At 44.8% G+C, this 17,894-nt stretch overlaps 1 protein-coding gene across 1 annotated transcript in view; it reads left to right on the plus strand.

Moving 5' to 3' along the window:
* Nucleotides 1-17,894, plus strand: part of LOC126454983 (serine protease inhibitor dipetalogastin-like) — a 289,557-nt gene that overhangs the window by 86,797 nt on the left and 184,866 nt on the right. The window contains exon 2 of the mRNA XM_050091141.1: nucleotides 4,976-5,140. Within this exon, the coding sequence (XP_049947098.1) occupies nucleotides 4,976-5,140 (165 nt within the window). The remainder of the gene's footprint in view (nucleotides 1-4,975; nucleotides 5,141-17,894) is intronic.

A 17,894-nucleotide genomic window follows, 5' to 3' on the forward strand; every position in this document is an offset into this window, starting at 1 on the left:
AAACAGAGTTGTCAACCGAGCAACCTTTCTGGAATCCAAACTGTGATATGCCGAGTTAATGTTACTACTTAAATATGACGCTACGCTTCAGTATACTGCTTTCTGAATTTTTTGGAAAAAGATGTCAGTGAGGAAATAGAGAGCGTAAAAACTGTAGAGGAAGACAGAGATTGGAGTACATCCATCAAATAAGTGAGGAAGTAGGTTGCAATTGCTACTCTGCGATCAAATGCTTGGCATAGGAAACAGGAGAGGAATTCGTGAGGTGTCGCATCAAGCCAGTCGGAAGTCCACATGACCACCATCGTGTTGGTGGAGTGTTTCTCAAACCGTTTTGACACAATTCGGGCCTTACTGAAGATACTCCTCACCCGCTGGGTGCTATAGGCTAAATCACAGAAGCAGATGACCGGAAAATAGCCTTATTTATCGTTTGCTGGTGAGCGACAAAGACCCTAATTATAAAAGAATGCCTCTAGAAACTTCGTGAACCGTATCCTGTTGGAAAGCGGAGTACATTCCCACAATATTACACGACGTTCCACAACTCATCAGTCCATGAGAGCTTATTTCACGGTTCTAGCGTCCACTGGTGGTGTTTTCTGACGCCTGTAACCTACTGCTAGCGGGGATTCACGTTTGGCGCGGTGGTTATTGGGTGGTATGGCTGCTCGTTCTTTGTTGTTGTCCATCACTTAATTGGTAAGTGATTTGCTGTACTGTGACCTGCCTATAAGCTGTTACCTTTCGTAATAGTCACTGGTGACCTGCTCTGTCTACACGATAAAACATGTCGGACTACCTGATTCCTCGTAGATGTAGTAGTGCTGTCCCTTAAACACAGCAACTATGTCTAAATCAGATGACCCTTGAACAGAAATTGTAAAAGATGGCGATGAGGTTATTAGCAACGTGAGAGAAGAAGAGGACAATGTTGAGGAAGAAGTAAGTGACTCAGTACTGCAAGAAGAGGACACTTGATTGATTAACTTTAAATAAGTCAGCAAAAGTCTACCATAAATATTCTAAATTATTAAGAATCAGAAATAAAAGAAGAAAATAGGATTTATTTGATGTCCAAATATCTGTAATATGGAAATCAAATTGTTATCGTTTCCGATAGCGATGATGCCACAAATGAGAATTTTGGCATAAACAGTGCGGCAATTTACACTTATGAAATGCTGGTCAGAAACAGAAAAGTTATAAATAAGGAAATGACGTCTCTGGGGTGATCGAAAGTTAGACTTAAGGAAATTTACAAATTCCGCAAAAGAATTTGACATATTGCTTGTTAATGAAAGGAGGCTGCAACTGGTTTCTCTGCTAATAGCTTAGTCTTAGAGAGAATTAAGGAAACAAACCGCGGTAGATATTTTTCAATCCAGACGTTGATGCCATGGAGTTGGTAGTACCCATAGGGTAACTATCTTGATGAACAGGTATGGGGGGGCACAAATATGGCTAGGCTATTCATCAACTCGCACTACAGACAGCGTTATGAGCCAACGACAGAATGATTGACTGATAAATGATGGTATTGGTTGGAGACAGCGGGGCTTTCCTGGCACATGAGCAGTATGCCTGTCGATCTCAGACTCTTAGGTTGAAAACTTCCCTGACCTATCACGAGTTCCTATGATCACAGAACATAGGTCTGCCGATTTTAACCCTATTTATGGGCATCGCCAAACTCTATGGGCCATGGCAGGCTACTGTACCATGGGTAAGGTTATGGAAGAAACTTCGACAGACGAGTACTTGCGACGTCGATATTCTCCGGATTGTCGACGGTACTGGACTCAGAGAACGTGGCTAAATGCTTCACAGCATGGTCAGCTACTTCTTGATATACAACGTTGGAGTTAAGTGACATTAGTACTAACTTTAACATCAGCACAGCCAGTTACGGCGAGTCATGTAATGAGTTACACTGTAACCAACTAATGGAAATCTGAAGATGGATTTTGGTGGCCAAACCTGATAGGAATAAAAATAATAATAAATAACAAATCATAAAAATATTGTTATAACAATATTTTGCATGACTTAACTAAAAGAAGCGATCGGTTGATAAGATGGATTCTGAGACAGCAAGGAATTGTCAGCTTAATATTGAACCAAGGCGTGGGGCGTGGGTAAAAACTGCAGAGGGAGTCCAAGAGACGAATACAGTAAGCAGGTTCGAATGTATGTGGGTTTCAGCAGTTATTTGGGGATAAAGAGGCTTGCGCAGGGTACAGCAGCGTAGAGTGCTGCATCAAACGGGTCATCAGTCTGAACACCACGACAACAGCAACAACAACATTATGTGAAACTGTTGACAAAATTCCACATCTTTTGAAGGGGATCTCTGCAAGTGTTTTGGTACAACGTCAAGTAGCCCCATACCCAGGGAATGAGAGTCGTCTTAGTGGAGTGCTAAGAGAACCTGCAAAGAAACGAGTTGCTGTTCTCTGCATCTTCTTTATTACCTCTAACAACCCTGCCTAGTATGGATCTCGCACTAATGAGTAATATTCAAGTGTTGGTCAAACTAGAATTTCGTTATCTACCTCCTTTTTGGGTGGGATGCATTTCCTGAAGATTCTTCCAGTGAACAGTGAACCTTAGTTCGTCTTACCGGTGACTTATTCTATGTGGTCTTCCACTTTAAATCACTCCTAGATATTTTATGGGTGTGACTGCTTTCAGTGATTGTTCTGCAATCGGCTGATCTGACAATAACAAGTCCGTCTGACTATTTACGCCCAATATATTTCAATTGCTTACGTGCCAAGCGCCAGTTTTCTGCAGGTCTTCTTCGGTCCAATTTTCGGGCGTTGTGACTTCTCTGTATACAACAGCACCATCGGCAGAAAGCTTCATGACACTTCCGACGTTATCAGCTATGTCATTTATGAAAATTGTGAAAAGTAATGGTGCTATAACACTCCTTTTCCGTAAGCTCGGATTTACTTTTACGTCCGCTCATTGAGCGTGACATGCTGTGTTCTGTTCGCTAGAGAATATTCAAGCCAATCACACAACAGGTCTGGTACTCCCTACGATTGTGTATATGTATGTTTTTTCTTTTTTTTTCATTAGACGGCGGTGCGGAACTGTATCGAACGCATTCTGTAGGTCACGAATCATGATATCGACCTGGGCGTCGGCATCTATTGCTTTCTGGGTCTCGTGGATGAACAGGGCGACCTGGGTTTCACTCTGTCGTTGTTTTTAAAACCAAAATTGATTTCCTCAGAGGAGATTTTCGGTTTTCAGAAATATCACTCCTTCCATCGGATTGGCACAGTGTACAGCGTGATCCACCACTCCAAGTCACTCGTTCCCACTTATCCACTGTCCAGTTGCATCGTTCTTAACAGCACCTCAAGTGTCGCTCGGCATTTACTACAACGATGTGTGGCTTATGAGGTGCTGCCCCATCATCGTACTCCATTATTTTTAACTCCCTACGCAGTCATTGTGCTTGTTCGACTGCTGGTTGCACTTTGGAACTCACGATTTATTTCATCCGCTGATTTCATGCGCTTTTTCACAACCACTCTCAACAATGCTGGATGGTCAGTACATGAGGTCCGCATGGCCTTAGCTTGGCTGCAGTTTTCTCTTCATGTTTCCGAGTCACCGTCACATCAAAAATAGTCGATTTTGGCAGCTTTATATTGATTTAAATATCTCTGACGGATCTGTTGGTCAGGTGACATCCAGTGATTAGTCTATGTTCGAAGCCACTGAGGCCCCCTGACTGACCCATTCTGCTCTTACTGCCTCTATACTAACAACACGACAGATCCCACCTTCTTTTATAATGACGGGTCTGCCTGTCCTGACAACTAATGATCAATTTCATACTGCAGATGTGTATCGTGGTACTTCGATCACTGTAATTAACTCAACCAACACATATTTCGTAAAGGTTATTATAATAGGAGGTTACGTTATACGTCATATTTAAGTTTAATCCTCAGACTGCTAGAAAGTGTCTCCGGCTGTTCTAAAGTCGCCACTGAAGACCCAAAAGGTAGAGCATCCAAAAACTCTTCCACCATTTATTTATTTATTTGCACGTCAACTTCCGTAGGACCAAATTGAGGAGCAAATCTCTAAGGTCATGGAACGTGTTAGTACATGAAATTACAACATAAAAATAATAACAGATAAAAATAAAATGTTTATGAACCCAAAAAAGTTAAGCCATAAGTTTAAGTACACGCAATCAACAACTTAATGTAAGAATCAGCCTAATTTTTCAAGGAAATCCACAACAGAATAGGAGTGACCATGAGGAAACTCTTCAGTTTCTATTTGAAGGCACGTGGATTACTGCTAAGATTCTTGAATTCTTGTGGTTGCTTATTGAAATTGGGTGCAACAGTATACTGCACACCTTTCTGCACAAGAATTAAGGTTGTCTGATCCAAATGCAGGTTGGTTTTCTGCCGAGTATTAACTGAGCAAAAGCTGCTTATTCTGAAATAAGCTTATATTGTTAACAAGAAACGACAGTGAAAAGGCCAATGTCAAAATACCAAGACTAATGAACAGGGGCCGAAAAGAGGTTCGAAAACTTACACTATTTATTGCCAGAACCGTCCGTTTCCGGGCCAGAAATATCCTTTTTGTAATGGGAAGAGTTACCGCAAAATATAATACCATACGACATAAGTGAATGAGAATATGCAAAGTAGACTAATTTTCGTGTCAAACAATCACTTCCTTCAGATACCGTTCGAATAGTAAAAATGGCAGCATTAAGTCTTTGAACAAGATCCTGAACGTGGGCTTTCCAGTTTAATATCCATCCGAACACCTAGAAATTTGAACTGCTTAGTTTCACTAATCATTTGCCCATTCTGTGAAATTAAAACTTTTGAAAATGTCTTAATAATACCAATATGTTCTTTATCGAGTACTATCCATACATACGCAACTGGTACAAATGTCACACTTTGCCTGTCTCCGATGGTAGGTGCGGCATCGCTACTGCAGCCCAGCCGGTGGTCTGTGCACGCGAACAGCGACGCCATCTGCCTGGAGGCGGCGCGCAACGCCACGCCGGACCCCGTGTGTGCCTCCAATGGGCAGACTTTCCACAACTTCCTCGCCTACCGCTGCTACATCCGCTTCTTCAAAGGTAGGCCACTAGATCTACTTTTCTTGAACTACGCTTGATTGGTAACCAAGAAAACTACGTTCATCAGACGCTCAGCCGCACAAAACAAGCTCACTGGACAAAGTGTTAGTCACACTCTTACAAGAGCTCTATGGTTGGTTTGGAGCGCCCTCACCCTCGACCGCCACCTCACCTGGACTCCCCATCTCCTTACCAGCCAACACAAAGCTCACAACAGACTCCGCCTCCTGAAAATCCTGTCCAGCAGGACATGGGGTCTGTATCCTTCCACCATCCTTCACACCTACAAATCTTTGATCTGCTCCATCTTTTATTAAGCCAGCGTTGCTTGGATTTCTGCCAGTCCCAAGTTCTATAAAGCCCTCCAAATCCTCAAACGCTATGCACTCCGCCTCACCTTCCACATCCACCTTCTGTCCCCCATGCGCATCCTCTATGACCTCATCCCCTTTCCCCATCTTCTCCTTTTCCTTGAACACATCTGCACCCTATATATTGTCCGCCACCTCGATCCCCCTCATCCCCTTGTGTCCCCCTTTCTCTCCATCCCCAACCCACTGCCGCGCCTTTACCATTGTGTCCCATCCTCTCTCCATCTCCAGACCCTCCGCCTCCTTTCCCAACGCAGCTTCCAGCATCTACCCCTCCCAAATACTGAGCTTCGCCATGACATCTACCCTTCCTTCCAACTCTAACCCCACCTTCCTCCTGCCTCCTCCTCAGGGCTCCCTCTCCTCCCCCTCCCTTCTCCAGAGCAGCTTTCCCCTCCTACGCCCCCTCCCTCTCCTGTGCTCTCCTTCAGTGTCTCTGCACTCCCTCCGACCTTGCCTTCCCTCTTCATCTGCCGCCCCACCTGTCTCCTGCCTCTTGGTGCACCCGCTGATGCCCCTCCTCTTTTCATCCTGCCCCCTCCCCTGTTGCACCTTGCTCTCCCCTCCTTTTCCATCCTCTCAGGCGTCTCCCTCGGCAGGTTCTACCTGGCAGTTTTATTCTTCATCGTGTGTGCTCCAAGTGGGCTTCAAGTGTGTTGTTCTGGAGTGTTTTTAATACTGTGGCCAACTTTTAATCTGTGCATGTGACTTCAGTCTCTTTTTTGTGCTGTACGAATCGCCAACTGTGTGTTTTTACTTTATGTCGACTTCTTTAATTATCCCCCCATGAACGTTTCCATGTCAATGTATTTTCATCTCCATTATCTCCCCATTGTTTTATGTCCCCCGTTTTTATCGCCTTTACATGTAACATTTTCTTCTTGCATTAGCTGTCATGTCACTCAGCTGACAAGCTGCGGAGTGTGCCGCTGACAGCCCTCCCCTGCCCATATGGGGCAGGGGAATGAAATCAAAATTTAAAAAAAAAGTTTTGGAGAGCTGCGAATGATCTGGGACTGCTACCGGATGGTCACATGACTGCAAACCGCTGATGTAAGTCACAGCAGTGAAGTGGCGTTGCGTAGCAGTCTGTTGTATGGAATCAGTGCATCATCGCAGTAACTTGGGTCGGCTTGCAGCCGTGACAGAGATACAACGGAGCTATCGTGTTTTAACCTACCCACAGGAGACAGCGTGGGTGAAGTTTCCAAATATTTTGGTGGAACAACGCAAAATGTCCATCCTGCCTACAACGCATAATGGCCACTCGTAGCCATGTGACGAGGGGGAGGAGATTGGCGTTTAACGTCCCGTCGACAACGAAGTCATTAGAGTCGGAGCATAAACTCGCATTAGGGAAGGCCCTTTTGAACGAATCATCCCGCCATTTGCCTTCAGCGATTTAGGGAAATCACGGAAAACCTAAATCGGGATGGCCGGACGCTGGTTTGAACCGTCGTCCTCCCGATTGCGCGACCAGGGTGCTAATCACTACGCTATCGCACTCGGTGCCATGTAAGAAGGCAGAAGAAGCGTGGTCGTAAGCACATCCGAACAAACAAGGACCGGAGACGAGTGTGGCACGTTTGAAATCGCTTTCAAACGCGGCAGGAATTACTATTGTCACTGAATGCAGGTCCATCTAAACCAGTTTCCGAGCGTTCATTGCAAACGGAACATATTGCAATGGAACTTTGTAGTAGGGTAAGTCGCCACATGTAGCTGGACGCCGTCAATGGATCAAGGAACACAGAAACTGGACGGTATCCGACTGGAGGCGTCTAGTGTAGAGGGAGCAGTTGAGGCCGAAGTAGGGTCTGTGATGGTTTGTGCAAGTTTTTCGCACAGTGATTTGAGCTCGTTCATTGAGCTTGTCGTGGACGTGAATCGCAATGTTTATTTCAAAATTCCCTATGACAAAATGTTACCTCTTGTTCTACATCTTATCACATTCCAGTAAGACAACAGCAGTGTTCACAGTGGTGCAAGTATACGTTCATAGTTCCTATTTGGAACAGCAACTACAGTGTAGCAATTAACACCCCCTCAGTTCGGTAGCTCACCGGGGTCCAGCCATCAATTAGTTGCTTTAGATGGATATGGGGTACGTTCCTAAACTTATCGGAAATGAGGTCATTTTCGATGCAAGAGGTGGTGTTAGCGTGATGTAACCTGTCCAGTGTGCTTGCCATCTTGCATGAGAGCAGCAAAAATTTACTCCATTACGACAAACATGCTACTTTTAAACAACAAACGTGTTACGTTTCGCTCTGAATAGGCTCGTGGAGTGTATGTGGCATCAGACTTCGTCACACTTCAAAGAGTACATCCAATAAACTAAATAGACCTTCTAATTTTTTGCTTTTACAAAGTATAGACTAGTTTCGTAACCAGAATATTCTCAGTGTAAACTGGAAAATTATTTGCGAATGGTAGTGTCAATTGTAGAAACTAGGAGTGATTTAAATTGTCGTTTGTCATGGTTACGCGCTCTTGTGCTGCGTTATTTCACTTGTTACTGTAACGAATGCTACGGCGGTTGGCAGAGAATGTATGTGAGTTGAAGTGTTGAAACTGAAGAGTTGTGTTATTGTGCGTGTGTACGTTTTTCACAAAAAGTCGTGTACCTGCAGTAATAAACCTGATAACTTTATTTACATTTGTGCAGTTGTTATTTGTGGTTTAGTTAGTCGACCATTAACTAAAGCAGTGAAACAAGCATACGCCTTGTATTTCGGGTGTTGAGTTGAAAACCAAGATAAATTATGGGCTCCACATATGTGCTGGACCTCGTGTTCCTCTGCACTGAATACACGGATGCGTGGTAAAAACGTCTCCATGAAGTTTGTTGTGCCTGCTATATGGCGTGAAACCACAAATCACGCATCGGGTTGCTATTTTCGTATTGCACCTCCCTTCAGGAAAGGAGTTCTCCGAGAGGAAGAAGAATATTCAATATCCTGACATCCTATCTGTCACTTGCCCTGTGGTTCACGGCGAGGACTGCCTGTTCCTTTTTCCCCACGTGCACTATCATCAAGCAATGATAGCGATGATTCCAGAATTATATTTTCAATCTGCAGCGGAGTGTTCGCTGATATGAAACTTTCTGGCAGATTAAAACTGTGTGCCGGGCCGAGACTCTAACTCAGGACCTTTGTTGGAAGTTTGGAAGGTAGGAGACGATGTGCTGGCAGAAGTAAAGCTCTGAGGACTGGGCGTGAATCGTGCTTGGGTAGCTCAGTCGGTAGAGGACTTGCCCGCGAAAGGCAAAGGTCCCGAGTTCGAGTCTCGTCCCGGCACACAATTTTAATCTGCCAGGAAGTTTGATAGTGATGATGCTGAACCGACACATAGAGCTGACAAAGTTCAGTCACACGACAGTGACACTGACCCTACATTAACACCAACATCGTCATATGGAGAACCACACAAAATCACACAGTATGAACACCGTAATATGATTAGGGATTTAGATCTGCCAAAGGATAAAGCTGAAATCGTGGCCTTGCGACTGCTGTAGCGGAATCTTCTTGCTGATACAGTACGTATGTCTGTGTTTTTGGAGCGTCACAAAAAACTTATTTATCGTTTAACTACTGAAGGCGACATTACATTCTGCTTTGACAAGGACAGTTTGTTGGAAGATCTGAACATCACATACACTCCAGGCGAGTAGAGACTCATAATAGACGTCTCAAAGACATACCTGGAAGCAGTACTATTACACAATAGTGATGAAGGAACATCCATCCCTGTTGCATATGCTGCCTTAGTTTAAAAACTTATACCATGTTGATATAAGTTATAAAATGTGTTAATTACAATAAGCGTGAGTGGCTGGTATGTGGAGATTTCAAAGTAATAGTGATGCTGTTTGGTTTGCAACTGGGTTACACTAAGCGTCACTGCTACCTGTTTGAGTGGGACAGTCGTGCAAGGGAAAAACACTGCACACGGAGGGAATGTCCTCCGTGAATAGCTCTGGTATCTGGGTCAAAACCGTATTGCCAAAGAACCTTTAGTGAATCTGAACAGTATTGTTCTACTACCATTACACGTTAAGATCGGACACATAACAGCATTTGTTAAAGCTGTGCACTGGAGTGAAGCACCTTTTTAGTATTTGTGTAAGAAGTTTGCATGACTTATCGCATGAAAGATCGCAAAGCGGATTTTCATTGGTTCACAAACACGCCAGCTGTTTGTGGACACACATTTTGAGCACAATCGACCCCTGATCAGCTGCATATGTCGCACTGTTTTCGTAACGTGACAACATTGTTCTTGGGAAAGGGCAGAGCCGAAAATTAGAGAAACCTTGCGGACGAACTCATTTCTGCGTATAATCACTCTGAAGATGGACTTCCTTTACTCGCGTCTCTATGTGTTCCCAGAGAGCTGTGGTCCTTTCAGTAATGAGCACGGCGAGAGGTTCCACCAGGACATTTCTCTAATGGCACAACGATACACAGGACGGTGGACTACTTCTATGATGGCAAATTTCTTCTGGATGTTACAGCCACCAACCAAAAAGGGAAAGCAAAGAAACGGTGCAAATAAAATTGGCAAATTCAATTAATGCATATATCCTATAGGAATATAAGTGAACAGTAAAGTCCAACTTTACTCGTAACACTGAGCTAGGAGATAATATTAATTGTGATATTTGTGGTTAGCGCATAGAAATCTATAAAGACCGTCTGAAAAAAAACACTATGAACCATTATATTGCTCATGCAAACGAAGTTAAATACCGAGTGTTTCACATACAACGAACTAATATCCAGGAGACAGGCTCCATGACGGTTCGGTCCGTTCTCGGACTATGATAGGTGCTGTATCTGTTTTAGGCAAAACGAGAAGTCAGAACTGGACTGGGAATTAAGACCGAGAAAAATGATGTGTCATTTATCACTTCGGAGTCTTGTGTGAAGAGCATCTGTTCACGGACAGGTGCACTATCTCATACTCAAACCATACAAAGAAACGACAGTGCGTCTACTGACTGCGTCGTTTGGCAATAGGAGTGTAGTGTACAGTTAGTGCAGTACGAATTGTTCGATTGAACTTTTTCAGCGAGAAATAACGGTTAACGGAAAGACCTTAGATTATTTCATACAGTGCAGTGCATTAATGTTTCTACGACAGTGCTACGGCGACAGCTTCCATATTCAAAAGCACCTCACGCTAAATGGTGGAACGATTATGTCTGCTTCTTCCAAGGCAACTGATATTTCGTCTCCTGCGGATAATCAGATATGCCACCTTCCAGAATCCATGGAACGGAGCAACATATCACCAGTGATCGAAGCTAGTTTCCCGAGTATAACTACCACACAACTCCAGAAAGATCGCTTGCGTCGTACGCAAAAAACGGTCTATGGTGTTCACAGAACGCAACCGAAAACTAATCTAGTTTATTATCAAACTGCACCACCAGCGGTAACTGTAAGATCTCCAGACTTTGGCCATGCCATCAGTGAAGAAGAGTTTATGGAGTCGTGTGGAGGTGAGAAACGAATGGGCCTCAACTTCTGTGAGGACGAAGCGGGCACCGAGGACACAGCTCAAGACTAGCACGTATGACGACTGCAGATATCCTACAGTACCGTTGTATAAGACAAAGCGTCAGACTATGACAAAAATGATTCCAGGCGACCAACTGTTACGCTACGTTCAAATTCAGTTACATGCTGATTTACGCCCTGTGACTCGTATTGGCACGTGACAAACGTGAAGTTTCTGTTTCATATGACGGGTATTGACTGTGTTTGGTGTAACACAACACTGCCGTTTTTTGTCATACAGGTAAAGGTGTTTCTGAGGCAATACCAACTGTCTGCAGTCTTACTCATTTGCATAGGTACACTATTTTACTCATGACCCGAATTTGATTCCACGCTGATCGTTCTTTATATGGGTCGTGATTTCCACTCAAGTTAGTGTAAACGGTTGGCATTATGTGTCATGATAATGAGTTTCGTGTGGGTCAAGGGCCGGGTGAAACCCTTTTAGTTGGACTACTCCACGGCAACTTGCTTGTTTCTGATCTACATTACACATCCAACCGAGGAAATGGGACTTACAATTTAACGTGAAATCGGAACAACGTCTCATTTCTGGCGACTCGAGAGGTGAAGGACAGATTGGAGAGAGATTGAAAATTTCCGGATTCTAACACGCGACCTCTCACTTTCCAGGCACTAGAGCACCAAGTGCGACAAACTGCCATAAACGTACTAAAAATGCACTTGGAAAATTCCTTGCAACTGCGATGTACTTAGATATTTTAATATCCGACACCGTTAGCAACATGCAAAGAGCCTATTACGTAAAAATATTCTTTTTGGTCGACGCAAATATAGAGTATAGCTCGCAACGCGGGCAGTATCTTAATACAGTCCTAAAGTGCCTCAGAAAGGTAGCCGAAACACAGCGCGATGCTCCAGTCGATCCGTGATTGGTGTCGAGTGGTCTGGGCCACCGAGTCTAGACGTAAACACTTCTAAAGGGTCCGGCGCCGGGGAGGCTTAATCCAAATCCTATTAGCTGACGCTCCACCAGTTGTTTCAGCCGCTGGGGAGCTCTTTCCAAGAAGTGTGCAATTAGCGATGTTTTCCTGCCCCATTCTCAAATCTCCGGAGATTTTCAAGTTGCATTAGGCGACAAGCGATGCGCACATGTACGCTGCTACGACAATGAAACACTGCGTTGTTTTTTTGTGTCTGCTTAATTCTTTTGGGAAGCAGACGGTTAAATCTGAATGTTTATAATTTTCATAATGACATGCATTCAGAAAATAAGACTTTTTTCCTGAGTACTGCTCTATTTTTAATAGAAGACGGACTAGAATCCCTCAAATTCATTATTCAGTTGTACATTAAGAGACTATAGTTTCTGCTCTGTTATGATTTATCAGTCGTTTCCTGCGATACGTTCTTTCAGTGTATTTTTATATCTATTTTTAGCTTCACGTAGTTCATAAAACGCTTTCATTAGAAGTAACATGTTTAAATAGTTACTTACAGTTTTTCGAAAACACTTATGGGTAGTGGTGTTTAGCCGTAATAATGCTACTTGTCGTTTTGTGACTACACTACCATTCTATTAGCCATAGTTTACATACCACACATCCTCTACTGATTTGTTTTATAATTTAGCCTCCTACCATTACACATACCGGGTGATCAAAAAGTCACTATAAATTTGAAAACTGAATAAATCACGGAATAATGTAGATAGAGAGGTACAAATTGACACACATGCTTGGAATAACATGAGGGTTTTGTTAGAACAAAAAAAAAATACAAAAGTTCAAAAAATGTCCGACAGATGGTGCTTCATCTGATCAGAATAGCTATAATTATCATAACGAAGTAAGACAAAGCAAAGATGATGTTCTTTACAGGAAATGCTCGATATGTCCACCATCATTCCTCAACAATAGCTGTAGTCGAGGAATAATGTTGTGAACAGCACTGTAAAGCATGTCCGGAGTTATGGTGAGGCATTGGCGTCAGATGTTGTCTTTCAGCATCCCTAGAGATGTCGATCGATTATGATACACTTGCGACTTCAGGTAACCCCAAAGCCAATAATCGCACGGACTGAGGTCTGGGGACCTGGGAGGCCAAGTATGACGAAAGTGGCGGCTGAGCACACGATCATCACCAACCGACGCGCACAAGAGATCTTTTACGCGTCTAGCAATATGGGGTGGAGCGCCATCCTGCATAAACATCGTACGTTCCAGCGGGTGTTTATCAGCCAGGCTGGGGATGATGCGATTCTGTAACATATCGGCGTATCTCTCACCCGTCACGGTAGCAGTTCAAATCCAGAATCACGCATTTCCTCGAAGAAAAAAGGCCCGATAACGGTAGATTTGGTAAGTCCAACCCATACCGCGACTTTCTCGTCGTGCAATGGAGTTTCCACGACAGTTCTAGGATTTTCGGTAGCCCAAATTCTGCAGTTGTGGGCGTTGACAGACACTCGGAGCGTGAAATGAGCTTCGTCGGTCCACAACACGTTACTCAACCAATCGTCATCTTCCGCCATCTTTTGAAACGTCCACACCGCAAATGCCTTCCGCTTCACTAAATCGCCAGGTAACAGTTCATGATGCCGATGTATTTTGCACGGATAGCATCGGAGGGTATGCCTAAGTGCCAACCAAACAGTAGTGTATGGAATGCCGGTGCGACGTGTGACTGCACGAGCGCTGACTTCCCCGTGCATAGACGAACACGCTACAGTCTTCACTTCTTCCTGAACTGCCTCAGCAGCATTACGCCTTGTGCTCGGTCGGCCACTATGGGGTCTATCGTCTAAACAACCCGTGGCTTCGAACTTCGAAATCATTCTAGCCACACCTGCATTTGTCAACGAACCTTTACCCGTTTGAATCCCCTTCCTATGGCGATATGATCGTAACACTGAACTAGCACATTTCCCATTCTACAATACAGCTTCACTAAAAGCCCCTTTTCAGGTAACGTCAACATTGTGCGACTGCTGGCGCATGTGATTCTCTCTCTCATTACAGCTCCTTTTATACACGATTGTCAAGCGCAGTCACTGACGTTTTACTGTCGAGCGCCATCTGTCGGACATTTTGTGAACTTTTTTTTTTGTTTTAATAAAACCCCATGTCATTCCAAGCATGTGTGTCAATTTTTACCTCTCTATTCACATTATTCAGTGGTTTATTAAGTTTTCAAATTTATAATGAGTTTTTGATCACTATAAGGAAACTATAAGGAAACGCACTTGGCGGTCCATGTGAAGATAAGCTATACCACGTCATTCAGATAATCTATTCACCTGAGATATTTCTGATATTTCTTGAATCATTTAAGATACCGTAATTCTGTTTGCACTAAAATGAATTGTGAAAAAATCATCATTACACTACGAATCTTTCCTTTTTATTAGTCATACACGGCCAAGTCACTATGTGACCACCGTCCATGTTCGACGTCAACGTGCAATAACCACTCGCAGACGGCAGGTAGCAACACTGGCAGTGGAGGGTGTGTCGTGTGTGTGTGTGTGTGTGTGTGTGTGTGTGTGTGTGTGTGTGTGTGTGTGTGTGTGGTGGGGGGGGGGGGTGACGCGGAAAACAGTGGAATCGTCGTAAGGCGTTAACAAAGCGATTTATGTGACATCCAAAAGAACGTGGTAATTGGTTTCTGGGTCAAGGATGGAAGCATTTCCGCACTGGCTAAGTTTGTATACTAACCAGGTGCACCGGTGGTTGAAGTATACAGTACGCGGCAAAATGGCGCTATCAAAACCGGCACCGAGACAACTCTGGTGCACCACGGGCCGTAAATGAGAAAGGTGAACGACGGCTGCGGAGTTTAGTATGGGCAACTGTTGTGCAACTGATACCACAGATGAACCAGGGGGCTAACAACAGTGTCTCCTCAACGACCGTGCAGCGTATGTTGCTGTGTAAGGGCCTCCACAGCAGGAGCCTGGCTCATGCACCCATGGTGACTGCTGTTAACCGGCGACGAAGGCTGGTATTTGCACGCCAGTACCACAACTGCACGCCCACTGAGTGCTGACAGAGGGCACTTGAATAACGTTTTATGCTCCATCGGACAAATGGCCTTTGACGTATACGGCCCTGCAACAGTCGTCGGCAGAATCCAGGCCGAAGGAGGAAGTTATAATACGGGGAATATTTTCATGGCATTCCCTGGGTGATCTCGTGGTTCTGGAAGGCACAATGGATCAATGCAAGGAGGCATCTATCTGAGGGACCATGTCGACCCCTACGTGAAATTTGTTTTTGCCTCGACACGATGACATTTGCCAGTAGGACTATGCAAAGCTTCACACAGCTCGCAGTGTACGGGAGTGGTTAGAAAAGCACCAGGATGAGTTTGCCTTACTGCCTTGGCCACAAAACTCCCCGGATTTAAACCCAATCGAAAATCTATTCACCATATCGATCGGGCAGTTCGGGCCATGTATCCTCAACCGAGAAATCCAGCGCAGCTGGCCATGGCTCTGGAGTCGACATGACTCCACATGCCCGTCGATACTTTCCAGAACCTCAGTGACTCTCTTTCTGCGCGTCCGCTCTATAAAAGACGATTATTTAGACATTTGATAGGTGGTGACATTAATTTGTCTGCTCCGTGGCCGCGCGGTATTAGCCGAGCGGTCAGGGGCGCTGCAGTCATCATGGACTGTGCGGCTGGTCCCGGCGGAGGTTCGAATCCTCCCTCGGGCATGGGTGTGTGTGTTTGTTCTTAGGATAATTTAGATTAAGTAGTGTGTAAGCTTAGGGACTGATGACCTTAGCAGTTAAGTCCCATAAGATTTCACACACATTTGAACATCTTTTTTCTGCTCCGTGTATTAATCATAGAGGGAACTCTATCGACTTTTCTTTTTCATATGAAGCTGTAGTAATTTCGGCTGCTAGCATCGTTATTCTAAAAAAGGCAGCTTCGACGATATTTACCTCTTCCAAAGTAGATTAGTAGCGTCCGAGAAATTGTACTATTTATGACTTAGGATTTAATCTTTTTTGTACATGAAAACTGGTGTTGTACTGTGTGGAAGATCATATTGTCTTTACGGAGCTGTCATGTCAGACTGATGGGGTTCTCCGGCTTGATGCAGCTAAGAAAGTCTACTTGCAAGCCGGACGGGGTGGCCGAGCGGTTCTAGGCGCTACAGTTCGGAACCGCGGGACCGCTACGGTCGCAGGTTCGAATCTTGCCTCGGGCATTGATGTGTATGATGTCCTTAGGTTAGTTAGGTTTAAGTAGTTCTAAGTTCTAGGGGACTGATGACCTCAGAAGTTAAGTCCCATAGTGCTCAGAGCCATTTGAACCATTTTTTTCTACTTGCAAAAACAGAATAGTGGGGAAAAGTTAACTTTAAAACTGTTAATAATCACACTTTGAAGGTCGTGTGTTAAAGAATATCTCCCGAAAAATTCGTTCTTATGCAAGCCGTACGTCGCTAGTTACGTGCAAAGAAACTCTATTGTTACATAACAGAAACGTACTATGGGAATATGCAAAATCTTCTCAAAGTCTTCTTCGGCCAGCACCATGCAAAGGCATGCCAGCCCAACGCCCCGTGTTGCCACCAGAGTAACAAACAGCCAGAAAGTCGGCACTGCGACTGAAGTCCTGAAAACCATTCTTGCGAAATAAAGGGGTCGTCAAGACTGTTGATTGATTCCGGAAAATAGGTCACATTCGCTCGTCGCCAGCCAGACATAATTGCGTGGCGCAGGCTTCTCAGCCTTCAGAGAATTACGCTGCATTACACCAACAGTGAGGCCAAACATGTGACGCCCTGCTTCCATTTGCCAAGAAGACTTCCACCTTTGAAACGGCTGTCTGTCCGGTCTGCCACACTTGGTCGCTGAGAGCTGTTAACCTCTCAGACACTGATGTGAAGATGTGGCGACTTCTACATCTGCCTTGCTGAGTCGAAATGATGCTGTTTGGTGCACTGCGAATATGTCGCAGTGGTTGGGAGGCGTGCGAAGCGTTGTTGCCCCGACTAGTAAGCAGTCATCAACATCTGTGGCCTTCCTTGGCGGAGGGACTATGCTGTTGTTCCTCTCTACACTGTGATGAGCTGCTACGAGATTACCCGGGAACACCCCTTAGATGTCCAATAGAGTATTCTGGTGACACGTAGTCGCTGTCACGAGCAGGAACGCCTCCTGTACGAGATACACCGGCCGCCAGCGGCATCTTCTGCCAGTCAGACACCGTGTTTACGCTATCAGGTGCAGCCTGGGCGACGTCCTCTGAAGATTGCTGGGGCAGCGTCAGCCCGTTCCGAGACTGTGCACTGCGCTGCCGCCGGCCTGGGGCACCGCCATGGACAAGAACGGACGACTATAACGTAAAAAACTGTTGTTCCGCCAATGTATCAGCGGTGCCCAGGGTGCCGACCGACCTACCTCAGTGCACTCAACGTTCCGTCATCACATCTGAACCTAGGTCCCTGCACTTTACTAAAGCGTGCTACAATCTTTGGCTGACTCGTGGATATACGTCTATACGCTTTACTTGGAGGAATAGCTGACTGACAAATCAGGTTTCAGCACGTGAGAGTTCGCTGGAAGGATGCCCACGTAGACTGCAAAGATAGAGGCATTCTGTGTTCTGCATTCTGTGCCTCTGCATGCTATTGTGGTCTGTCATGCTTCCAGAGAAGTCGGCACTACGCGCATCGGGAGGATGCTGCTTGTACTTACAAGATAATTTGTGTCATGTTCTATTCCGATGGTTATTTCCATGCCACAATACATTGAAATTTATGGGGAAACCGTTGCTAGCAAGTGCAGCTTCGCCAATACTCGGTTGTCGGGTTTACTGTTTTATACATTC

Source organism: Schistocerca serialis, chromosome 1, assembly GCF_023864345.2.
Source record: "Schistocerca serialis cubense isolate TAMUIC-IGC-003099 chromosome 1, iqSchSeri2.2, whole genome shotgun sequence".
Taxonomy (NCBI): domain Eukaryota; kingdom Metazoa; phylum Arthropoda; class Insecta; order Orthoptera; family Acrididae; genus Schistocerca; species Schistocerca serialis.